The 26,830-nt window shown below is 33.0% G+C and overlaps 1 protein-coding gene across 1 annotated transcript in view; it reads left to right on the top strand.

The window, feature by feature from the left end:
- LRP1B (LDL receptor related protein 1B) overlaps positions 1 to 26,830 on the top strand; it is a 1,837,374-nt gene that overhangs the window by 1,614,532 nt on the left and 196,012 nt on the right. The window contains exons 60-62 of the mRNA XM_049097407.1: positions 6,044 to 6,243; positions 21,772 to 21,960; positions 22,812 to 22,960. Of these exons, the coding sequence (XP_048953364.1) occupies positions 6,044 to 6,243; positions 21,772 to 21,960; positions 22,812 to 22,960 (538 nt within the window). The remainder of the gene's footprint in view (positions 1 to 6,043; positions 6,244 to 21,771; positions 21,961 to 22,811; positions 22,961 to 26,830) is intronic.

The following is a 26,830-nucleotide window of genomic DNA, read 5'->3' as shown; positions in this document are numbered from 1 at the left end:
CAACACGACACAACAATAACAACGACAAAACAAACCTTGTAAGACTTCTGGCTCAGGCAAACAGGTAAATAGAGGAAGGACTCCCTAGATATGAGGGATCAGGAGAGGGGCAGAGATAAGAAAGGGAGATGATCAGTTTATAAACCTCTTGGGATTGGAGTTCTCATGTAATAATAATGACAAAGAAGATAACTGCTTCTCTAGAATTCTATGAATTTGAAAACTGTCTGAATTTTATCACTTTAGTTGCTTCTACTGTTTCCTCAGAGTCTGGGAGAAAAATATTATTTTTACTATTATCCTTAAAGTACAGATAAGAACATCCAGCCTCAAAATGGCCAAGCGATTTTCTCAAGATCATTTCGGTAGTACGATATTAAATTGGGGATTCAACCCAATTTTCAAGCTTTAGTCCCATGCTTTTCCCATTATAGCACATTAGAATCTGAAGTAACAAAATTATCTTAGATCATGAGCACGCTTTTCAAGAGCCATACAGACAGGGATAAGAAAATGAACATAAGAAGACAAAACTGTATTTTCTTCCACTTTAATAATTAGCCATTTTATAAAATTTAAACTGTAGATATGAGTTTTTTGGAAATAAATAAAAGTGTTACAACCAGACCTTATTATTAAGAATATTTTTGTCTGGATTCCTTTTCTAATAGTTTGCTAATAATAACACAAAAGAATAATACTGGGTGCTATTTTGAATTTTAAATATATTTCAATGAAAATATATTGAAGGACTCATATTTAACTCAGTGTATGTATCCCTTACTGCCAACCTGAATAATGATAATGCAAATAAATTTGGAAAAGATGCTTTTCGTATTTCTGTATCTTCCCTTATGCTGTTCTTTCTTCCTAGGATGCTCTTCTGATTTTCCTCTAGTTGGAATAACTTCCCATTTTTCCAAACACAGCAGAAAATATCATTTCCTCTGTGAAACATTCCCCAATTGTGCCTAAGAAGTCTCCACATATTGAACACATACCATTACATGACTTTTTATATTTTATTTTTAATTATTTTGAAGTAATAATTGACATAAAACATTTTATTAGTTGCAGGTGTACATATGACTATTATTGGTGTAAATGTCTATCTCTCCATCTTAGAAAGTGAGCACTTTTAGCAAAAAGACCATGGCTTAAAAAAAAAAAAAAAAAAAAGGCCATGGCTTGATCACTGGCTGCGTCAAACACAAATATCATTAAATTCTCTGCAGAAGGAAATAATAAATGGGCAACTGGATGTACACAGCAAATAGGGTTATAGCTACAGGGACATTGTACCTGCATCATTGCCCAAACCAATACATCAGTATGTAAATAACCTGCATGTTTCAAGGAGAAAAGTCATAAGGGAACTTTTCTTGTGAGGGAATGAAAGGCATACCAGGAATGAAAGCTCAGTTTTTTATTTCTTTGGGGAAACAAACATTTTATTAAAATAAACAATCACATAAAAAAAAATCCTCCCTCTACCAACTTTAAACCTATATTCCCATATTTAGTAAAAAAGAATAGGAAATGAATATCAGAAATTAATTTACAACTCAAAATCAAAATAATTGCAGTTGAAAGCAATGTCTCTGAGTATATTCCCTGAATTCAGAAAAAAAAGAGCACAATAAAAACTGAGAGCACACTTCTATTTTAATTTTTTAAAGAAATATAGTATATTATATTAAACTATTGAAGATATCCTCAGGAACCACAGAAGCCTGTTATTGTTACAGTAAACATTGTTTTCTATGTTGACACTTGTTACAACTTACAGAATAGATATTATTTGGGACTGAGGTTTTTCAGATGTGATCTTAGGTAAACATTATATATTATATGGATGAAATTTGGAACTCTCCTTTTGACATGTGCACAGACGTTTTCATTTGTCAGCTTCAATTATTTATAGCAAATTTGTACTTAAGTAGTTTTTAAGAAGTTGAATTTCAGATGTTAAAGTTACCAGAATATCTGGAATAGACTTACTGAAAAACTTGAAAAAAAGTTATGGTAACAGGGCTTAAGTATGGAAAAGGAAATGAAATTCAGCCATCAGAAGATAGCTACCTATGAGGAGAGAAATTCTGTGTCTATGAAGATTCATTCACACCTGAAAAGAATTAAACTATAGTTTTCTTCAATGCGATAGAGTATGTTCATAATATTCTTTTGGTTGATGAGTACTTAAATAGACAAATCATGTAATAACACACAAAACCCAGACAAATTATATAGTACTATAGATAGTATCCAGATGCAACAGGTCACCTATCAGGTGGATATTACTAAACCAATATATATATAGAGAGGGTGTATAGACATATATGAAATATATATTACATATCTAGTACAGATAAAAAAAAAGCTAAAAGCTAATATTTGGTAAACTATTATTCCATGTTTCTCAGTCTTATAAATTTGCTCCTATATTCTGTTATTTAATCCTCATGGTGATCTTATGAGGAACTATTATTATTCTTTTCAACATGTGAATAAATGCAGGCTCAAGAAGGCTAATTAAATTGTCCAGATTCACACAGCTAGTAATAGGTGGACCTGAAATTTGAACCCGATTAATCTGTTTCTAGAACATGTTTCCTTAAGACTCTACATAATGCTGCTTAGAGAAAAAGATAATCTATAAATCTAGAGACCTGAGCCTGTTCCAACTGTATCACTATCATAATAGGCTACGACAACACACATAATCTTATATGGTCTCAGTTTATCAGTAAAATAAGGGTCTTCAGCTACATGATCTTTAAGACCTGTTACAGCATTAAAATCTTTAATTAAGTTATATTTTGTTCTAAAATCGGAAGGAGATAAGGATTCTTCTTATCTTTATAATGTAGCTATGAAGATAAAATTTATGTTCAAAGAACTATTAGTAAGCACAATATTTCTTTCATGCTTTCTTCCATCTTGGTAAAATTATTATTCCCTCTTTTGTGCCTCCATAGTAAAGTAGTTTTATCATGATACTTTTTTTTTATTTGTTTTACATCCACCTCTACTGTATTCACGGAGAGATCTTTAAAGGCAAAAATCATATCTGTTTACCTCCGTGTTCCCAGGTCTAAGAAGTATCTGGTACATAACATGGCCTTTGAAAATTATTGTTTCAAAATATGGTTCTCAATTGACTTAAGAATGGCTCTAGGGATTCTTAGAGTTGTTAACACCAGCTGAGTTAATCAAGGTAGGTTCTCTGATTATGAGGCCTGAGAATCTACATCATTAGTCGTTTGTTCACAATATATGTTCACAATATATGAATTGTTCAGATACACATGCAGTAAAGAAAAGTAATTCTGTAGAGCAGAAAGAGCTAAAGCACAGTTTCCCAAAGTGTGTTCCCTGTGAACTGCCCTAGGAAAATAAATGCTATCACTTAAGACTATGTGATAAGAAAGGGATACCATACCTCCCTCTGAGAGAAGCACCATGTTGTATTAAAGCATCCTAAAAATTCTCACAATAAAAAGAAATGATGCTTACTTTGTTAAACAAAGTATTTCTCAAACATGTTCAATCTTGAATCCTATCTTGAAAAATGTGATCAAGGAAGAATTTGTGGAGAATTGAGGGGCAACGTGAATTAAGTCTATATGAAAAAGTCTATGTAATTGAAGAGGAAGGATCTCTTCCAGTGATTTCATGAAAGCACAGAAGTGAAAATGTAGAACTGTAAATACTCCAACTAGAGCTGAACTGACAAACATTTCAATGGTGAAGAATGATTGAGAGAAGTATGTTGTGCTTTTTTTTAAAGAGAGCTGAAATGGCAGTGACAGGATTTTGGGCTGGGAACTCTTTCACAAACTTTCTGATGATGTAACAGATGTCGAACTCCATGAAGTATGGAGTCCTGTTCTTGGTATCTTGGTTCAAGATGGTAATAAGACCAGCCAAAAAGAGAGAGAAAAAAAAAGGTCCAAGTTAAAGACAAAAATTGTAAACTGTTAATAATGGAGGTCAGACCATTTGTAATTCATAATACTTAATGACTCCAAAAACATTATTATTCACATCTAATAATTTGTAATACTTTATTGATAGCATTTGATGGAGAAAACTATTTTTATTTATTTATTTATTTATTTATTTATTTATTTATTTATTTAATATTTTACCTTTAGGATGTTTAAATTTCAAGTGCAAGCACATATAAGGTAAATAGCTAAATAGAAATATGAATACTGCCTCTAATTAAGCCATTTTGAACATGTTCTTTGTAATGGTGGAGAATGTTACTGAAATGCTGCTTTAATTTTTTCTTTGTTTGCATTCAGTTCTCAAAAACAGCATGGTTGTATGGAAGCCCAAATATATTTGGTTATATCTAACATGTGTGAGAGAAACTGGTGTGTGTGTGTGTGTATATATATATATATAATCTATTAGGGGAAAAAATTGCTGTTAGTGTTCCCAAGATTCAGAGTCAGTTAGGCAAGGAAGAATGTTCTGATTTCAATGAGATAAACTATCTTTGCATTTTTACTTCTTTCTGATTCAGTTTCTTCCTTTTTATCTATACTGCCATTATCTCTAGTATAGACAGTAAGGTGCACCTCCATAAATTTGCTAGAAAAGAATGGATTGTGTGTTTTTCTAGCTGTATTTTGCTGACATATGTTTGCTTTCAAAATAATCTCCTGCCTTTTTGTTATCAGTTTTGGGGATCCAATTATCAATATCAGAATGTATAAGGAAAATTTTTCTTTAAGGAACATTTTGATTTTAAACTAAGTATACTAGTTATAAACCATGCAGAATAATCTTCACACCATATTATTTTAATTACACATCTTCCAAATTTGAAGAATTAATTGCCAATGATTCTATGCTTACAAAAAAGAAAACAATGGATCTGGGGAAAATAATTAGCTTAATAAGTTTTGGTTTTAGTGTTTGAATGTGAAAAGGATATTAAGTATCCTCTAACTCAGATCTTGAGTTATGTAGAGAAGGAAACATATTCAACAAGATAAAGTGACTTTTTCTACTTGAGAAAAAAATTTTAGTGGTTTAATTAAATAGAAATTTCTCAGTAATTTGTCACTTATACATTATTTATATTTTACTGAGGTGCAATATTTATATTTAACTCAGTCTTAGTTCAATATAATTTTCTTCCCTTTATTATTTTTTAACTGCTGTCTGAAATGCCTTACTCTAGAACTTCCAATAACATAGTTGAAATCAGCATTATCTAATAGAACTTTCTGAGGTCATGGAAGTGGTCTATATCTATGGCTGTTGAATATGGTAGCCAACTGACATATGTTGTTTTTCTTTTTTAAAAATATTTTATTTATTTGTTTATTCATGAGAGACACAGAGAAAGAGAGGTAGAGGGAGAAGAGGGCTCCATGCAGGGAGACTGATGTGGACTCGATCTCAGGACCCTGGGATCATGCCCTGAGCTGAAGGCAAATGCGCAACCACTGAGCCACCAGGCGTCCTGGGAGACATTGGTTATTGAGTACCTGGAATGTGGCTAGTGTGACTGAGGAACAATCCAGTTCATTTAATTTTATATGATTCTAATCTATTTAAATGTTGATAATCACGAGGCTACCACATTGAATAATGCAGATTCAGGCAAATATAATGTACTCTCCCATGAATCATTTTGAACTTTTCATTGATAATGAACTAAAAAGAAGAAAAAAACTACATCTGGATAGTATTATTCCTCCAACATTACAGATGCAGCTTGAAGGCTTACCTCTGTTATTTTTACAGATCTGTGATTTGTTAACACTTGAGAAATATCATATGATATATAATATATTTGGCTTATGTGCTAAAGGAAAGATATTTAAAGTTATATGTATATTTCAATGGTACTCTAATGAAAATCATAAGAAAAGCTTGCATCAAAATATACTTCTTAGAACTTACAATTCAAAGAGATACCAAGACTTAATTTGGGAATAGCTGAGTTAATAAGTGAAATATTGTATGATGTTTTACTCCCTGAGTGTCTGTAAACAAAATGGCTATTGATTTTCTTTCCTAGGTATTTGTATTGGATTGACTGCTGTGAGTACCCTCACATTGGCCGTGTTGGAATGGATGGAACCAATCAGAGTGTTGTCATAGAAACCAAGATTTCTAGACCTATGGCATTAACAATAGATTATGTCAACCATAGACTCTACTGGGCTGATGAAAATCACATTGAATTTAGCAACATGGATGGATCTCATAGACACAAAGGTTGGTCCAGTAGCACAAATGACTCAGTACTTTAACAGTACATAAATTATTTGTTTAGAAAATAAGTACACACTTCAAAAAAAAAAAAAAGAAAATATATACACAATTATATGTATTCATTATAATTTCTCTTAAATACATTTTACAATTCAAGATTGCACTATTATACTCCTTTATAACAATATTGATAAATAAGAATTAGGTGTATTTATTCAGAACTGCTGTGATCATGTATAAAAATCATTTTGACAATATTTTCTCTAATTGTATGTTTCTGAATACTTTTTATAGTAAATGAACAATGTTCTTCTTTGTTAATATACACATACATCGTAACTGAATTGAAACAGGTTATTTGCTTATAAACATAAGGTTATTATCCTTCTGGTAGGGCTTGGTGTTTTAAAAATACTAAGTACAATTCTTTAAAGACAGTAAGGTAATCGTATTTAAAAGTTATCAATTATACTGTACATATGATTAATTTTATTGTTATCTAATCAACAGTGGCCACAAAACTTAACATGGAAAACAGCTTTCAAATTACAGTAACATTCAGGAAATCATTTGAATATCAACAAATGTAAAATTCTACAGATACATTTTTTTCTATTTTTCATTACTGAGTAGATTATAAAACTGTAAATATAAAGGAAGAGAATGAAGCAATTGGATATGAGGAAAGTGACACTAGGATTAGGGATGAGGGGGAAGGAAGTCTTTGAGGAGATGGGATGAGGGATTTCTAAAGAGCATCGGAGAAGGACATGCGGAAGGAGAAAGGGTGCATCCAGAGATGACAGGATGCAACAGAAACCACAAATGATTCCCCTGTACACTCAAAATATTTTAGATGTGTAAAGATGAGATTTTTCCCAGAATGAAGATAAATGCTTTTTTTTTTTTATTTTAATTGATCTTTATTGACCTAATGTCACCTTTGTTATTAGGTGTTTTTATCTTCAAAGAGTAAGAGCACAATTTTCACAGAGAGATCCCAGAGGAAGCCCACATAATAGCCTGGTTCAACTTCTCTGGCTGCTTTCTTCTCTGACAGCAAGCTTAGAACAAAACCTCAGGGAAGAGGGCAAGGGGGTAGATGGGTAGGAGAGGATTATTGATAATCTCATTGTCAGGCGAGGCCATGTAAAAGTGTGCCAGTGTGGAGTCTTGAAAAGCATGAAGCCACTGAATACATAAATAAGTAAATAAACAAGAGATAAAAGTCACTGAAGTCACACCATTTAATGATTTTGCCAATGTCCCTCTCAGTAATATTTAAACAAATATATAATTCTAACTAAAAATGCTGGCGAAAGCTTTTAGAGGTGCTTTTTTAGGGGCAAGAACATTGAGATATCACAAGTGCAGTTGGATGAGTCACTTATTTAGGTGTTGGCAATCCAATTATAGAGATAAAGAAACTCATCAGGATGCAATTTGAGTGAAGAATTATTTAAAGATGACTTTAGGATTTTAATTACAGCAAAAGTAATGTTGACAAATCAAAACCACACTTAGCATTCAGCAGTTATATCTTCTCTGAAGAATCAATAATGAAATGTTCTGCAACATTCTTAGATGATATAATTGAAAGTTTTATTGTGGCAATCAGTATTTTCCCCATGTAACTATGAACCATCTATTTTCAGCATCTCTAAAAGTGCTAGGTGGTTGTGAATGCCTTACTTTCTGCTAAAAATTTCCACCGTACAATAAAATTTAAGCCATTTTTTGTTAGATAAATGAATGTTAAAAATTTCTTACAACATCAAATATTTGTCTAATTTCACTCAAGACTTTCAGTTTGAACACAAATTGCAGTTAAAAATGTTGTCTATTAGAAATTATTGTCTCCTTCCCCTATTCGTTAGTTAGAAATCATGTCAGATATGTGGGTGACTAATGCTTTGAAAACTTTGACAAAATTAAATGCATATAAGTGAAGTGTCTTGCAATCATGGTACTGGTGGTGACTTTGGGTAGAGCCACATATGTAACGGAGAAATAGCACTAAATTTATGAGAGTAAAATGCTTGCCTGAGAGATACCCAGGTATGATGTTGTTAACATTTTAAAATTTGATTTTGAAAATACTTGGAGGCTCAAGGGGGGAGCAAAAGAAACTGAAAGAGCTGCTGCAATCAGAAGTATTTTTTCCCTTGAAGACTTTCTCAGAAAGACTAATGAAAAATTCATTAAGTGTCTTATCAGGCATCTGCCAGTATCTGAATGTAAGCCAACAATTACCTAGTAAGTCACTAATGAGCTACTAATTGTAGGTGGCCAAAATTATGCCAACTCCACAGCCAATGAGAAAAGAGCCATTCATTTCCTATGTATGTGAAGAGGAGTAGTGTTTTTTACCCCTAACACTTTCCCCCTAAAGACATAAAGAACACTGTGGTCTCTTAATTATGTATGTGGAGGTGGAAATTGAGACTTTGACGTTAATAATAACCTTTGTGTGTATTTGGTCACTGATCTCTTCTTTTTCTGTTAACCAGACTCGTGTTATTGTTCTCATTTATTCTGCTTGTTAAGAGTAGAAGCAAAATTTATCAAAAAAGTGGGGTAGGCCATTCATGACCAAATAATTTGAGAGCGTGAAAGGCATATGAGAAATTTCAAAATTATGGCTCTTTTTGAAAAACAAATTATAATAGCAGAGAAAAACAAACCCTGACAGATTTTTTTTCTACAAGCATATTGCAATTTAACCATGCAATAATTTCATAATGAAGCATTAATTTTCTATTACTTATCCAACCTAAGAACTTCTAAAATTCAGAATTCTGTGCCCTAAACAATAGATCAGATTACCTCCAGGGTACATGTGACTTACAGTTTGCTTAAGAAGTTCCATCCATCTTTCTCTGCTACCTCCCCTACCCCAACCCACTTTCCTACTGGTTTAAATACCACATTGCAAAATTAAATAAACAAACAAACAAACAAACAAAAACAGTCATTTTGCCAGCTTAGGAGCATCTAGATGCAATCTTAGCCATGTGAACCTCTTCCTAATGCCTGTTTATATCATTCTTCTGGTTTTTACTAGAACTAATATATAATAATATGGTTTAATATAACGAGGCTGTAGAATATTATACATGCTACTGGATGACTGAGTCAAACAGTTTATTTTAAATCAAATTTCCATTAGTTCATTTTTTTAAGTTTCTCTGATTTCTTCCCTTTAGATCTGCCCATACATTCATTCATGTATTCATTCAACAAACACTGATGTCTCTCTCATGCATTATGCTAGGCCCTCAAGTTACAAAGATGAATATGTTTGTGTTTTTAAAGGACTTGTAGGTAATGGGGAAAACAACTGATATGTAAGTAAAAACATAAATTAGATTGGGATTAGAGGAATATAAAAAATATTCTGAAATACAGGGAGGAGTAGAAAAGCCATTGCTGAAGTAAGGGAATCTGATAAATCTGAGAGATTTAGTACAAGTTCTCCATATGGAGAAATGTATAAAGGATTCTTCACACAGAGGGAACAGCGTGTGCAAAGATGTAATAGAGTCTTGAAATAGCATGGGGTTTACACAACTTGGCTCTGACTGGAAGTTGTATGAGAGAGAGAAAATGTCACTAGATAAATAAGGGCAAATATGGGCCAGATTGTGACAGGTCTTGTGTGCTAAGTAATTTGGAATTTATCCTTTAGGTCATAGGGAGCCATTGATGGTGTTTAGTTGATAGAGTGCTATCATTAGACTTTACAGCAGCATGGAAAATGAAAGACCCTAGAAGGGTAACCAATTTAGAGGCTGTTAAAATATTTTAGGAGAAAATACTGAAAGTGATTATAGCTGTGGGAATAGGGATAAAGTATCACACTCAGAAGTTATTTGGTAAGAAAAACAGAAAAGAAAAGAAAATAGGAGAGGGACATCTGTAAGCTTAAACTAGCAGAAATAGTGGTGGTCCAGTTGCAACGTTTTATATCACCATCCACTTAGCTAGGGAAAAATAACATCATTTTGATGACTTATTAGTTTCATGTATATTTGTACATTTTAAAAGTACCAAACTAAGCATAACTTAGAGACTCTTTTTGAAAAGCTCTGTTTTGATGAGAGGCACATTAATTTTAACAAAAGGGTCAACATAAGAGGAATTCTAAGGCTATGATTCAACAATCTCCATTGTATCTTTCCCTAAATAGCATTTCAGAACTCTTGATAATTTATCTAGAAGAAAGATTGCAAATGACTGCAATGTGGGGTAGGAGGTACTGCTGACTAGCTTTTTCACCCCAAAAGGTGTAGGTAATTTCCCTAGATTTCAGTTGCCTCATCTATGGAAATAAGGATGTTGGGGCAGAGGGGGAAATGGCGTCAAAGGAGAATTCCAGAACTAAAATTCTAAGCCTCTCGTTCAGTGGATCACATAACCTTTACAAAATGTTTGCCAGATCATGAAGTTTTAACCTCAGGTTGGTCTTCAATTTAAGCCTGAGAGAGACTAGAGGTCTGTGATGCACAAATGCTTCCTACTTAGTCTTTGTGAAAAGTTCAAATTACAGTCCAATCCTCAGTTCTCTCTGAATATTATTGCAAAAGTTATTAACATCTTTTAAAGTTGAACAGTTGCAAACTGATTAAATCAGCAAAAGGGGAGAAAACCTATATTCTTGGTCATTACGTGATATTAGATTTGTCTGTCTGTGTGTGTGTGTGTGTGTGTGTGTGTGTGTGTATTATATTTTGGCACTCAGTGGAATTTTTCTTAGTCTGCTGCTGGGGTTCCAAGAACTGGAACTGTCCTCTTACAAAGTCATACTTCTCTCTGAAGTTTACTGTGTCCAAGGAACTGTGCTTGATGCAACACTTGCTGTTTTAGTCATTCCATCAACAAACACTGGGTAAAGCACCATGAGAGCCATTTTGCAGCAAGCAAATAGGACTATAGAGATTAAAAAAATTGTGAAAAGTCAAACAATTAGTAATCAGGAGAATCAGAATTTGAACTCAGGCCTAACCGGTTGCAAAGCCTGCTTTCCTTCCATTTTCCACACAGCTGCATTTCTGAGCAGATAATTGACTGAACGAACCTGCCTGTTGTCTCTTATAAAGGCAACAATTAACAGCACAAATAAATACTTATACAAATAAAGGTATATCCATACCTGAATTTCTTCAGATTGATTTAAATACTGGATGTAGTTAAATTGCAAAATATGTGAGAAACAAGGAAATAAAAAATTGAGTCACCAGAACACAATTACTGTAAAAGAAAGCATGTATCTTATTAAATTCACGTTCTCTGGTATTGCTAAAATTTTTAAAAAGGTAAATTTCAAAAATCTCATTTTATTAGTTGATTCACCAATCAGGCAGCTTCCTGTCTAGCAAGTGAGGTGAGCTCTAAAGAGCTACAGAAGGAAAGACTTTTAAAGGTAGAGGGGGAGTGGATAAAAGGAAATTATTAGCACAGAATCCATTGTTTTAGGCAAGGTTGCCCTCTTAAGAGGGACGGAAGGGATCTATCCGTTGATTTCCTAGTGCTGACCAGGAAATTCCTATGCTGATTGGTTAAAAGTGACATTTCAGGGGGATTGAAACTGTAGTTAGATTCAGCATTAAGTTTGGCTTACTGACTTGGGGCCTTAACCAAAGTGATCCATTTTGGGGCCTGTTGTTTTCTTTTGAACAGTCTATTTGGGATTGTAAAGGGGAAGTAATGTTGCTTAAAAACGTACACCCTGCTTTAGTGGGATAGTTCAATGTTAGGGTCTGTTATTTCCAAACTAGCTCTATCTCCAGCCTATAGGAAAACCTCCAGATCTTATTTGGAAATCCATGCCACAGAACCTCTGAAATTTGACCAAAGTAAAGATCTTTTGTCATCAATTTCATGCATTCTAAAAAGTGCAATCTTCTTAGAATGGAGTATTTATAAAATAGTTTATACAATATAGTATTTATAAAATAGTCTATACAATATTTCCTGAGAAAGAATTTCAGTGATAATTTTGCATATGTACTCTAACTCAGACGCTTTGTTTTCCATTTAATGATTAAATTCCTGAAAATTTTAGTCTTTAGAACAAAATTTCATTGTTACTGCTTGTATTAAACTACATTACTTCAGATTTTATTTTCTTCATATTCTGTTAGATGTGCCATTGAGGTTGAGATATCTTAGAGAGGTAGCTATTTTCTTGACAAAAAGGCTGAAAATAGTTTGTGATCAGTATGAACAATAGGGTGAGCTAAGAAAAAGAAATGTTTGACCTTGAGTTTTACAATATATTTGTTCTAAAAATAAATGAATAAAACCTATTTGTTCTAGTAATTTTTTCATAATACTCTTCTTTGTATCCTTGAATGATTTAACCTTGTGTTATCAGTTGGTCATGTACATATTTTATCCAGAATGCTGGAAAAATATATACTCATAACTGCTAATTTCTCTGAAGAATAATCATTGGGTATGATTCCAAACTGCAGTTTATTGCTGAACTGTCTTTTAGTTTGTGGACAAATTGTTTAAAATTTCATGCAATTATGTTGACTGTGGCTCTTCATTTGTTTCTATACTCCTAGACCTGAAGGTCCTCACACTGAAATGTCAATACCGTAGTCTGTCCGAGCATTTGTTTATTGCTTTGGGAATCAAGTTTGTGTTGTGAGGGGGAGGTTCTCTGTTTGGATTTAAAAAATCCAAATCATAACCCATGCAGTGATCATCTAATTAATGTTGGAAAAGGAATCCAGGTCTCAGCATGCTACTGGTGAAATAGCATAAAAATATATACAAAGGGTTTTGTTTTGAAAGGGAAACACACTGAAAAAAGATAAAGGGAGCATGTTGTGCTCACATATTTTGAAACTCAGTAGCTCTTGCATTTGGATCTTTAGAATATTTAAATATACATTGAAACTCACCAAAAAAGGGAGGGAATCCAATAAACACCACCCTCTGATTTTACAATATTCTAGAGTGTTTCTTTCTTGGTAGGATATTTCATTTTAGTACTTTCAAAAAAAATCCCTATCATTTACAGTCCATTACAAACAGTAGACTTCATAGGCTATTTTATGCCAACGGTGTTGATGTGCTGCTGTTTACAATACAATAAAAGTTAATGGAAGGGAGCAGAATACAATTCAGTTACTATAGAAATGTTCCTGAAACAGTAAAATAAATTGAAATTAACTGCCATTTCTAAAAAGTCTTAGAATTTCAGTGTCAATCATATCTTTCAGTTTTGTTCCTTGAATAGGACATGTTACATTAAATTGTGTATATGTTTAAATAGATTATTATTTTGCAAATGCCACATATGTTCCATATATTTTTTAAGTGGAAAATTTGAGTATTACCCTAGCATGAGTTTTCAGCTGCATTCAACAATCTGATCCATCTTAAATAGGAGGCAGTGGGGTATTAGGGATCAGTAGATCTGGCTTTGGTCCAGATTACGCTCTAATTTAAGCAAGTTGCTTTGCCACAGTGTGGTTCCATGTTTATACCCAGAGAAGCTTCTATCTAATCAGTGTTTTTCTAACATTTCTTAAAAGAATTTAGCTGATGTTGGAACTGGGACAGAAGCTGAGGTTGGAACTAGGACAATTCCCTCACCTATCCCTACTTGTTCCTAGGACTACCTAGAACACATTTTAAAATGCTTGAAATATGTTACACTCTTTTCTGTTTTTATTCTAGAACATTTTTTTATAATTTTAGGAATGTGAGAAGACCAGATAGATACTAAATTCACATAAATGGCGCAAATGATATCTGTCCCAAAGGCAAAGTACTCTTTTTTTAAGGCTTCAGCTTTCATTAGGAGTCTTAAACAAACATATTCCTAATGTATATGTGTGTGGAGTATCATACCTCCTAAATTTAGTATTGATAGTTGAAAATCGGCTCCAAAAACACATTGCCAAATGCCTATGAAGGTTTGTGTCACCAGCAGAAAATCTCAGAACCTTTCAAAGCAACAGGACTACATGTTTACCAAGTATACAAAGCAATGTTGATTTGTTTAGAGGCTAGAGAGCAATGTCCTGGTCAAGAGATGATATTTATAAGCATAGTCTAGTTTTCAAAATAAATGTACTACAATTTGCATCATCTGCTTTATAAACTCTCACATTTATTAATAGGAATACTTTTTCAGATGTGAAATATTGAAATGGTCATATTTGACCTCTATTATGAATAACTTTAAAAATATTTAGGTGGGACACAGAAAGTGGTTGAATTATATTAAAACCACATATTTTTTTTTAAATTTTGTTTATTTATTCATGAGAGACACAGAGAGAGAGAGAGAGAGAGGCAGTGACACAGGCAGAGGGAGAAGAAGGCTCCATGCAGGGAGCCCGATGTGGGACTCGATCCCGGGACTCCAGGATCATGTCCTGGGCCAAAGGCAGGTGCCAAACCACTGAGCCACCCAGGGGTCCCTAAACCACATATTCTTAATCTATATAGAGAATACATATTATTTGAAGTGACAAGGTAGAAAATAAGAGGCAAAATACTAGAAAAAGATGAACAAAGGATGCTTTTAGCCTCTTACTAATGGCTTTAAAGAACTCTAAATACAGCATTAATTTCTATGTTTGCCATCATACATTATATTTGTTTCAAGAAGTTATACATTTGAGTGTCCCAGTATACACTAATACATTAAGGAGGGAAGTGTAACTCTTGTTTGGACATTTGTCAGTATTTAAAAGACAGTGTCATATAAGCAGACCCCCAAGTAGTAGCAGCTCAGGTCTGCTATACACTATGACATATGCTGAATAGAAGAAATTTAATTTTTTTATCCACTTTAAGATTTCAACTGATGGGTGTATATCTTGAAAGATTATGTTTTTATTAGAAAAAAATAAATTTTGAAATTCTATCATAATATTTGGAAAAGTTGGATATCCTTTGTGTTCTTGCCAATTCTCAATGCCTTATTCATTTTGAACAATGGACTTTGGATCCATTTTGTTTATAATACTATTACCATTAAGCAACTTTAAATTAAAGAGTAGGCAAGAAAAATGTTCATAGAGGCAAATATTAAATGCAATATTTCGTATCTTATTATAGATGGTTCTGAAGGAATACTTACAAAAAAGGACTCTGCAATCAATAACACTGAAGGGAATGCATAATTACTGACATAGAACAAACGTCCTTGGCCCAAAGGTTACATCAAGGACATTCTTTTTGATGGGATCTTTGTACCTACAGCCAATGGCTCAGCAGTCATTGTCTGGAAATTAGTATACTGGGGCCCTTTTCTCACTTACTATTCTCACTTTTCATAAACTAAAAACCATGATCCACCCACTAACTGACCCTGTCTTGGATCTCCCACTTTCTTTGGTATGTTAAACCATTTTCTTCCATCATCTAATTTTATCGTGGGTTTACCAGACCATATTCTTTCTGCATCCTTACTTTAACCTCACCTCATTTTTTTCAATTCTAATTGTTTTTCTTTGTTTCATTTCTTCCCTTTTTGGGTTTTCATGCCCTGCTCCTTAATTTATGCCCTAGCTTCTCTACAGAGCTTGTTATATATTATTTTTCTAGAAGGATGTCAGGGAAAATTGTTAGTATCAGAGTCTCTCGAAATAGAGGATTAATGAACATCCTGATCCTCTCTTCTGAAGACAGATGGGTGTTTTCATCAAGCTTGAAAGTTTGCACTAAACTGCCCATGAATGCGTGTCATTGATGATATTTGATTAGGGGAGAGATATGTGAGATTAAAAAAATATTGGAAATATTGACTGGGCAAAGTTCTAGGTTATCCTACCTTTACCACTTTGCCAATGTTAGAATGTGGACTTCTGTGAACTGCATCACCCAGGCTCTGTCATCTTCGCTTCAAGTTGAATTGAATCCATGGGATTGCCAGATTGGTGAATGGAGGAAGATGTTGGAATATTTATTTATTTCCCATCCCTCAGGCCCGACCACAGTGGTTTGGCAGTGGCTGAGCTCTTCCACTGAATGATCACTGTTCTTGTTGCATGGTTCTTTTCCCTAGGCTATAGCTTTTACCAGGTTGTGATAACAGACCTTGGAAAATACAATCCATCATCATCAGTCCATTGGCCATGCCCACACCATTGTAAATAATTCATTTATTAAATTTTTTTCAGTTATAATTTAAAAATGTGTTCTTTGTTCACTTCAGGAAACCTGACTGACACAAAAGAGATTAGAAGAGATTGAAAACAATGAAAAGGTTGGAAAAAATTTGCAGTATATCAAGTGTAAGGGAGTTTGAGCCTTTACTTGGTATAACGGCACCAAGAATAAGCAATGGGAGTCTTCAAATTCATTAAAAAAGAAAAAGATGACAAAATTTAATGTCTTATTTGATATGCTGTGTACTTTAAATTTTTAGGAGATTAAATTTCCAAACTTAGTCAGTCATACAGTGACAACTATTTGGGTATTTTCCTCCAAACAATATATAAATTATTTATACTAAAAAAAAAGAAAAAAAAAGTAATGTTCAACTTACTCTTTGTATTGATTTATTCATAATAATAATCATTGAATTTGGTGGTTGTATTCTATGAACTTTAGAAAATATTGCTAAAGTTTTTATAGTAATTTTTAAATAGTAAATTTTATAATAATATAATATTTGTAATAATATAAATATAGATGCATAATATAATATAAATAATATAATAATATTTATAATAATATAATACAGGGATTTCTGTATATAAAGTAATGTTTTAAAATAACATATAATTCTTAAAGTAAATCTTGGAGGAAATATAAGAAAAAAGAGAGAAAGAGAGAGAGAGAACATCTCTAGTGAAATTTCTACTTTAACCCATTAGGCAAAGTCATGCTGAATCTGCCATTATCCCAATATTATATCCTTCCCATAGCATCAATTATGACATTTTAACTCTACAAAAGATGGATACTGCAATGTAATTGGTGCATTTTGTTAAGTATCTAAACTAAAAATTCTACAAAATTAGAATGATATTATCCAAGAATACACTTGTTTAGCATGATGAATGCTATCCAAAAAAAAAAAAAAAGAATAATCAAGAGTATTGTAATAGAATAACTCTCATTGTGAGGCAGTGGTTAAGGCAAAAGCATTCCAGATTGCTACCTATTCTATTTGTCATTATTACTAGGAACATTGATAGGATAGCATCCAGTATGACTAAAAAGGAAAACCTCCACAAAGAATATTTCTTTGATGTATTTTTTGCAAAATACCAACTTCTTTATTCTAATAGATATAGTCTATAAGATAAAAATTAAGAGCCTAATACTTGAGTGAAATGCTGGCAACAGTATAATAAATAAAGCTGTTATCCAGAATAGACTTAACTGCAGAAAGCAGCTTTAAAATAGGCTTTAAATACATAATAAATACCTGTTAAACTGCAGCTCACAGAATAGGTCTGTTTTTTTCAGTCTTTTTTTGTTTGTTTTTGGTTTTGGTTTTGTTTTTCAGTCTTATTTTATATGACTATTGAATACCTATAAATGAAAAGTTCCTTAATTTTATTTTTCACATTTCTCTTTTAATTAAGCAAGTGCAGTCTTACATATGATAATCGGTAATATTATTTTTCTCTTAAAAAGGACAGCCATTGTTATTTTGAGAAAACATTGACAACTATTTCCATAAACAGTCACATCTCAGTGAATTTGTTAAATGTTTCCCTCATGCCATCACATTCCATGTTTATATTTATATGGACTTATTTATTGTTATAAACTTATGAATTATATATGAACACACACAAATCTTGTGTATAATAGATATATTACAAATGTACATATATGTAATATATGAATGCATGTACACATATATACATACATATTTACAAAGTAAAAATAAGTAAAAACACAGACAACCAAAGATAAGCAATTTTATTTTTCTCATTCTGAATCAGGAAAGTTTCTTATATCAGAATATATGATGATTTGGCTTAGAACATCTCATTTAGTCTCAGTGTGGGCTGAATTCTTCATCTGTTTATGGAAAAGGAAACATGATATTCATTTATTTATATTTATCATTTAGCAGTTAATATATGGCATTTTTTTTTTCATAGAAGCTTAAGCAAATAGTCAACTTATTGGAGCGGTTTAAGTCCTCAAGAAGAAAATAAGGCGTACTGCCAAGTTGTAAGCTGAGCTCCTAGAAAGGCAACATAAAAACATCTTGTTTGTTTGTGTGTGTGTTTTTTTTGTTTTTTTGCTTACTTTTGTTTGCTTGATTTTCACTGACATTATTTTTTGTATAATCACCATCTCTTAGAGAATAGAATGTTGGATTTACTACCCAACGTGTTAGATATGTAGGACTGGATTTCCCCTTGTTAACGTAAGTGGGTGTTTTAACTTTGTTTTCTCTAGAACAAATACTCTGGAGGTTGCATTTGATGCTATTTAGGAAATAAATATGTTTGCCAAATGAGCAGCCCCGGAGTGGGCCTTTAAGGCTAAGAGTGACAGTCCTGTCCTTTAAGCCAATTTCAAGCAAGGGATTAAATCAAACAGATGGTCACTTTGGGCAAATGGACTAATTTCGTCATCTTGTCCTTTTCTACATTTTCTGTACATTCAGCTGTGTGCCATGTTTCTTCTGAAATAAGAGTTCACCTTTTTGATCTCCATAAATGTATACCAATTATCTGATGACAGAGATTTTCTGGTGGGTAGTCACTACAAGCTTAGAGATAGCAAATGTGCGCAATACTTAAATTGCCCCATGTCTGAAAATATGAAGTAATTTCAATCAAGTAATTAAATGAACTGACTTTCAGGGTGCCTGGGTGACTCAGTTGGTTAAGCATCTGACTCTTGGTTTCAGCTCAGGTCATGATCTTTGGGTTCTGGGATGGAGCCCTAAGTCAGGCACTGTGCTCAGCATGGAGTCTGTTTGTCCTTTCACACCCTTCTGCCCCATGCACTTTCACATGGAACTTATGAAATTAGTCTTATTGCTTTATATACTTGTATTGCTTTGCTAAGGCTATCATTCAATGTACTACAAGCTGGGTGGCTTAAACAACAGTTTATTTTCTGGAAGCCAGAAGTCCAGACCAAGGTGGTGGTACACTTGGATTCTCCTGAGGCCTCTCTCCTTGGCCGGTAGATGGGCTTCTTCTTGCTATGTCATCACAAGACCTTTCCCCTGTATGTGTACTCCCCTAGTGTTTCTGTTTCTCTCTTCTTATAAGGACACTGCTCATATTGAATTAGGACCCCACTTTTACCTATCTCCAAAAGCAGTCATCTTGGGGAGTAGGGCTTCAGCATATGAATTTGGAAAAGAAGGAAACAATTTAGTCTATTACAATACTTAACCTATAAGGCTGGCTTCCTTGAAAGCAGCACTAGTAGGTAAAATGTAAAGAACTCAGCAGCCAGAGTCTGATTTAGATTAAAATACCAGTACTTCATTTACCAGTTTTTAATCCCCCTTTTAGTCAAGGTATTAAACTGTCCAAATCTTAGCTTTTTTGTCTATTAAGTGAGATCTACCTACTACTATGCAATAAAATGATGCATATTAAATAAAACAAGGTATATAAAGTAGATCTACTACTACAGGGTTTCACAATCTCAGAACTATTAATATCTGGGCCTGATCATTCTTTGTTGTGGGGCCACCTACTGAAAACCACTGCCAACTCCCTGGTACTAGAATTCTTAACAAATGTCAGCTATAAGTTACTTACTGAATAATTAAAAGACTAAATAATAATAATAATAATAATAATAATAATAATAATAATAATTAAAAGACTATGCAACATTAGAGGTGTTAAGAAAATTCTTACAATAATTCCACTTTTTGTGTATAAACTAATTGAATCTCTGGTGGACTGAGATTTTTTAAATGATAATTATCTTTTTGAGTCCATATTTAATGATACAACTATTTTCTTTGCATCTAAGGAAATTTGAATGGAAACTTTCTCGAAGTTACAACTTTTTCTGCCAATTTTCATTTTAAGATTTCCAAACATACACATATGTTGAAAGATTGTTGTAATCACCCATCACCAGGATTCACCTGATTAACATTATACCACATTTTTTTAAATCTTTCTGGAATGATTTTATACAGCCAAAGAGGGGAGGTGGGAATAGTTAGTGTAAATAATTCAGATATGATTCGTTCTGGTAAAGTGTCCTTTGCATCTTTCTATCCTGTTCCACTTATCATCCTAGCAGTAGGGTTCATGTCCATAGGAGTACACAGACAATTCAGTTTCAGTGCTTACATCAAAAGTATACACATATGGATTTTTCTTGAGTTTTTGCTTACTTTATAGGCATAGTATCTACTCTGAGATGGATTTCTGGTTAGATCCTACAGTGATAGTCATTAGTGGTTTAAAGTGTCACCTGTTTGGAGGAGTCTCATCTTATTGCTTTTATTTCTATTTTCTCTGTGTCATAGTGCATTCTCTGAGCACATTTGGCCCAGCTGAATAAAAACAACAAATTGTATTTGAACTTTTGAGTTCAAAAGTTTTGAGTTTTTCAGTTACTCCTGAATGAGGAATATGCCAAATATTAATTCTTGGTCATGAAAATCTAATCTATAAAAAGTATTTATTACTGGACTTATAGTACCTTTTTTCATTAATGAACAGTTTCTCAGAATTTCTAAAAGTAGATCTGAAAATAAATATGGAGAAACATTGTAAAGCTCATGTAAATTAAGGAATTTCCATTTTCTTTATTTATAGTTTTTGAAAAAATTTTGAAAGAAAACTCTATCACATTTTAAAATTACTTAACGTTAAATCACCAACCAACAAATTTATCATATCCCATGTGCCTGATAGGACCCTGGAATCTCTTGAATGAAAAATTCACACTCGTGATGCTTAATCTACTATTTACATTTAAATTTAGTCCTATAATGAAAGTATAATCATGAAATAATTTTAACCTGCAACTAAACAGTTTTTTGGCTGTTAAATCTGCCTAATGCATTGTTGTCTGTCACATTATTTTCCTCCATCACTTTCCCAGCTCATCTTGCATGTAAAGATACTCATAAAATCTCAGTGACTAAAATAGTTTATAGTAGGCTTAGAGTCACTCTTTCTCCAGGTAGATAAACATTTCATCCTGGATATATAATTTAATCAATTTGGAGGTGGGAGAAAGCAGTACAATGACCTGTAGATTTAAGGATTTAAGTTGGGAACAACTGGATGGATATATATATATATTTTTCTAAAATATTGGATGGTATTTGTTTCTGGTGAAGCAGACATTACTCGTGAGCAGGATTGCATTCTTCCCAGTGGTCAAATCAGGTTAACTCTGAGCAAAGTAAACTCCTGCGCCAGACCCTGCATTCTCTTATCTGGTAATAAAGAACCTTGCTGGCCTGACAGGTTGTCACAGCAATTATTCACATGAAGTTCTGTAGCAGTTGTATCTGTCAGCCCATGTAGTATTGAATATTTTAACTGGCAGTCTTCCAAGACTGAACATTAATCTTACCATCTCCTATTACAGTCCCTAATCAAGATATTCCAGGGGTGATTGCACTAACATTGTTTGAAGACTACATCTACTGGACTGATGGGAAAACCAAGTCACTCAGCCGTGCCCATAAAACCTCGGGAGCAGACAGACTGTCACTGATTAACTCATGGCATGCCATCACAGATATCCAGGTGTATCATTCTTATAGACAACCTGATGGTAATTATTCTTTCCATGATTTCCATAAACGCATCAACATCTTTAGTAACATTCCATTTTTGTTTCTTCCATGGTTAAGTGTAAATTAAGCTTTAAGAAAGAGTACCAGATTTCATTATTTAGCACAACTGTATAGGGTGAAATCAGTTGATTTCAAGTATGTCTATTAAGGAATGTGAATACATCTCTTAAGGAATATGAAGCTCAATGATAGTACAGAGAATTATTAATTTGTTGAGATATTATGTTGAAGTGACAATAATACCTGTAGTTGGAGAAGTAGAGAATGCATTCTTGAAATGACTTACTTACATAATAGTTATAGGATCCTTACTTTCTGGAATGCTGGGTGAAAGGAATTATGTTTATGTATCTCTGGGGCTCTACAAATGATAAATATATCCAGTTTATTTAAGCATATGTCTAGTAGGAATTCTATCAGACCTTATGGAATAAAGTTTTGATTATTTTGCTTAAAACACTATTTGGCTTAGAAAACAGTCACTACACTATTAGTTGTAGATCATTGTTTCATTGTTTTATTTTACATTTATATTTCTAAACATATGTATGTCTTCATCCAAAATGCTTCTAGTCTACATTTTTCTGATGGACAATTTTTTTTCTACTAAAACACTTGTCTTGTGGAAATGCATCCTTAAAATTATTTAATGGTCAAATGAATGCCATTGGGCAACAGGTAGAATTTATAACCGAGTACAATTAATTATATGTATGATCTTGATGGCTTCTTGATTACAAAGTTCTACAAGTTATGAAGTGTAAATGGCCTGTCTCTAATCCCATATTACATTTGGGCCTTGATTTCTCTGTTTCTTTCTCATCTGTAGTTTCCAAACATCTCTGTATGATAAATAACGGAGGTTGCAGTCATCTGTGCCTTTTAGCCCCTGGAAAGACTCATACCTGTGCATGTCCCACCAACTTCTATCTTGCAGCTGACAATAGAACTTGCTTATCCAACTGCACAGCCAGTCAGGTGAGTAGAGGTCTAGATACCACGTTCTAAGATACATCATCAAGTTATTGTAAAGGCTTTGCTTGAATTTTATTGACTTAAACCATTTTTGAAGCATCATTTTTTTGTTGTTATTTAGCATAGCATGATGACCATTCCATACATTATATAGAGGATCACATAGTAAAGGAAAAGTAGTTGATCTATATTCTGAGAATGAGAACTTCGGAGATAGGAGATACAGATAGAAGCCAAAAGAGAAACAAAAACAATGCTGAAAACCACTTTTTACAAAGCCCCACACAGAATAATGGTTCAAATCACGAATGGATATAGCACAATCATCTGAAGAGATCTGACATATTTCAAGAAGGCACAGTGATTGTGGCATAGGGCAAAGACTAAGATATATACAGTTTAAACAAATAAACAAATCTTCCTAGATAATCTGCTTTGCCACCATCTCTGCTCCTCTCCCATTCCTCAGAGCAAGTGATAGGGAAAAGATGAATTGGACAAAAAGTAATTTTCTAGAGTTTTTTAATTGAAAAATTATATAATCTAAATAATTCCCTTCCAAAAGTTATTTTTTTCCAACATGTAATTGTTTCTACTAAAGATATTAAGATGTATACCCAATGGTAGGTAGTTACATGGACTTGATATTACTACTTTCAAATTTTGTATCATAGTCATATGAAATCCTAAGATTTGATTTTGTTATATTTGAGTCACTCTGTTATTTAAAATAAAATTGTCAAAGAAACTATGACTAAATGTGTTCCTAGAATTCTGTGTTTTGAATCTGCTGGTTTTCTAATTGGAGCAGTGACTTCATGGCAAAACGCTAAATTCCTCTTAGGGTGTGCTTATTTTCAGAATGAAGAAGCTAATACTAGCTCACCCAGCTTAAAGAACTGTACAGTGCAAAAAATCAGAGCACTTTGAGGCAGACAGTGTGTGTAGTGGTTGAGGGCACTCAACCACTCTGATTCTGAAACCAGTTTCACTTTGACTGTAACACCAACTGCTTTAAATTGGCTGAATAATCTTGGGTTTGTTACTTACCCTCATGATGCCTCAGTTTTCTCGCCTTTTAAATGGAAATACTAATATTTCCAGACCACTGTTATGGAGATTAAATGGGAGAAGTTCCTGGTACATAGTAAGTGTTGTTATTGCCCTTGTCCTGTAGTGCAATGAGAACACACTCAAGGGTGTTTGTGCAATTGGTGTGAGCTGCCATCAGGAGGTTCTGATGTATAATTGGAGGCACAGGTTGCAGTTTCTTCTTTCTTTACAAAGTGTATTGTTTTAATAATAATCCCCTAAGTATTTGTATAAATACAATGCATTATCTATAGAGAACTAGAAATTTAAGTCTCTGTAAGAGGCAAAATAAGCAAACTATTCACAGAGAGAAAATTTAAGGGAGAAATCTCAGGTTGTTAAAACTTTTTAAATACAATTTCAGTTAGTACTGTTTAGTTTAGACCAATTTCTGGTTTAAACTTCAGAATATCCCGAAATAACCTCCAGCCCCTTATTCTGGAGTGGCCCAAGAGTCACTCTGTTGGGGCCTAACACTGTGGCCTTACGTGACTTAGTAGAAATGATGATGACTATCTAAGCCACATACAAGCTGCTAAACCTCAGTAGCCAAACAGAAAAGGACACTTGATACACAGAACATCTCAAAAAATCAGCTTTCCTTAATAGCAAAGGGAATAAAACATTTCAAAGTTTATATAAGAAAACCTATAATTATATTTAGTCAATGCCAAAAAACAATCAGACCAATTAAATGAATACCTAAATCCACTCCCTAAAAATATTATTCATATAATTAAATTATTTCCCAAGTTAGTATCACTGATGATATGATTAAAATATATAGAACTTTTAAAAACCCCAATAGTTTTTTTTTTTTTACATGAAGTTGTTTTTAATTTTAAAAATTCAACAATAGTGAGAACAGCAACAACAACACAAATTGTGGATCAGATATTTTTGTTGTCAGCAGTACTTCCTGAAGAAAAGAGTTATCACTTCATTTGTTTCATTTTTATGAAAAAGTTAATGAAGAACAGTTAATGCAATTCGTTAGTGGTTATTCCAGTAAGTCTTAGGGCTTATGCAACCAACCATTTGCTGCTGATTTTTTCCTAATGTAGTGAGAGAAAAGACTAGCTACTCTACAATTCTTAGAGAGAAGCCACTACATAGAAACACAATTTTAAGTGAGGTTTGAAATGGAAGCAAATAATCCAAATATTTCAGAATCCTATCATTAAGCATTCTGATAAAAATGTTACATTTTAAAGTTATCTTACTAAGGGATTTTTTTTAATTTTTTAGAGTCTAATTAATGCAGCCAACAATATATCCCCTGAATACCACTGACTTTTAGAAAAACGAACTAGGGGTGGTGGAAGGGGAGGAGGGCGGGGGGTGGGGGGTGAATGGGTGACGGGCACTAAGGGGGGCACTTGACGGGATGAGCACTGGGTGTTATTCTGTATGTTGGCAAATTGAACACCAATAAAAAATAAATTTATTTAAAAAGATACAGCATAGGGAATATAGTCAGAGGTATTGTAATAGCATTGTATGGTGACAGATGGTAGCTACATCTGTGGTGAGCATAACAAAACATATAGACTTGTTAAATCACTATGTTGTACACCTGAGACTATTGTAACACTGTATGTCAACTATACTCAAATACAAAATTTTTAAATAAAAAATAAATAAATAAAAATAAAATAGGCAAATCACACCAATAAGAATTCTATTAGAATTGAAAATGAACATGAAAATTGGGTAAAAAAATAAGATCAAATCCAATTCTTATAGCACTTATCACTTCAAATATTAAAGCTAATTCATTTTTATTTTCTAATAAAAGTGAATTTAAAAATGACTACTTAGTTTTTAAATGGAGACTTTTTCTGTTGCAAGTAAACCTCACTTGTGTATGCAGAATTTGCATTTTATACCTGTATCCACTTTAACAGACATGTATTTAGTAGTTTTTTTATAGCTGCTTCTTGTGGGTGATAATTGCAGTTTGCAATTTATTTTATGAAGATATTAGTCTTAGAGAACATTTACCATGAAGAATGTTTTATACTTATAGTTAGCATTTATCTTTTTTAAGTTACTGTATTTAAGTATGAAAAAATGAAGCCCAGACACAAAATAGAAGAAATCTTCCTTTGAGAGTAATGAATAAAATGTTGATTAGCATAAAAAGCAACATAATAAGTGTATTTTACCCCGGCCTTCTCTTAGCTCAAAACTTTTATGTTCTTATTAAAAATGAAATGGCAAGCACAATCATCATGTCTTATATAATTCCAACAGTTGGTGTTTATTTAAATCAGGCATATGTAGTGAGTTTAAAATATGTATTTTAGATATTTTTCAAATCTTGATTGGGAAGGCTTTGAATATACTCAGGAGACATGAAATCCTCTTGCTAATGTACTTTGATATACTGTAATGACTGGAAATGTTTAATGTTCAGGGCAATTGCTTTCAGAGTTAGCCTGATATCCCCAGACAGTCACTATCTATAAAGGTAATATTTTTCCTGTGGTAATTTATAAAACCACCACAGATATGACCACAGGCTAAGCAAAAACGGGAAAATCAGTTGAACAGTCAGATCTTCCACTGGATTCACAGTGCTCTATTCCCTTCCATATTGCTACTAGGGAAAAAAAATCTCTTATTTAAGAAAATAATGTAGATCTGCCTTGAATCAACTTCATGGTATCCAGAGAGGTTCAGCAAAAGCTAGCGTGAAATTTTCTCTTACTTGAAACTAATAGTATTTTAAAAATGAACAAACTTTTAGCTCACTAATCCATCTCATTAGGGAAAGTT

The sequence above is a fragment of the Canis lupus genome, chromosome 19 (genome assembly GCF_003254725.2).
Source record: "Canis lupus dingo isolate Sandy chromosome 19, ASM325472v2, whole genome shotgun sequence".
Classification (NCBI taxonomy): domain Eukaryota; kingdom Metazoa; phylum Chordata; class Mammalia; order Carnivora; family Canidae; genus Canis; species Canis lupus.
This window is presented reverse-complemented; position numbering and strand designations above follow the sequence as displayed.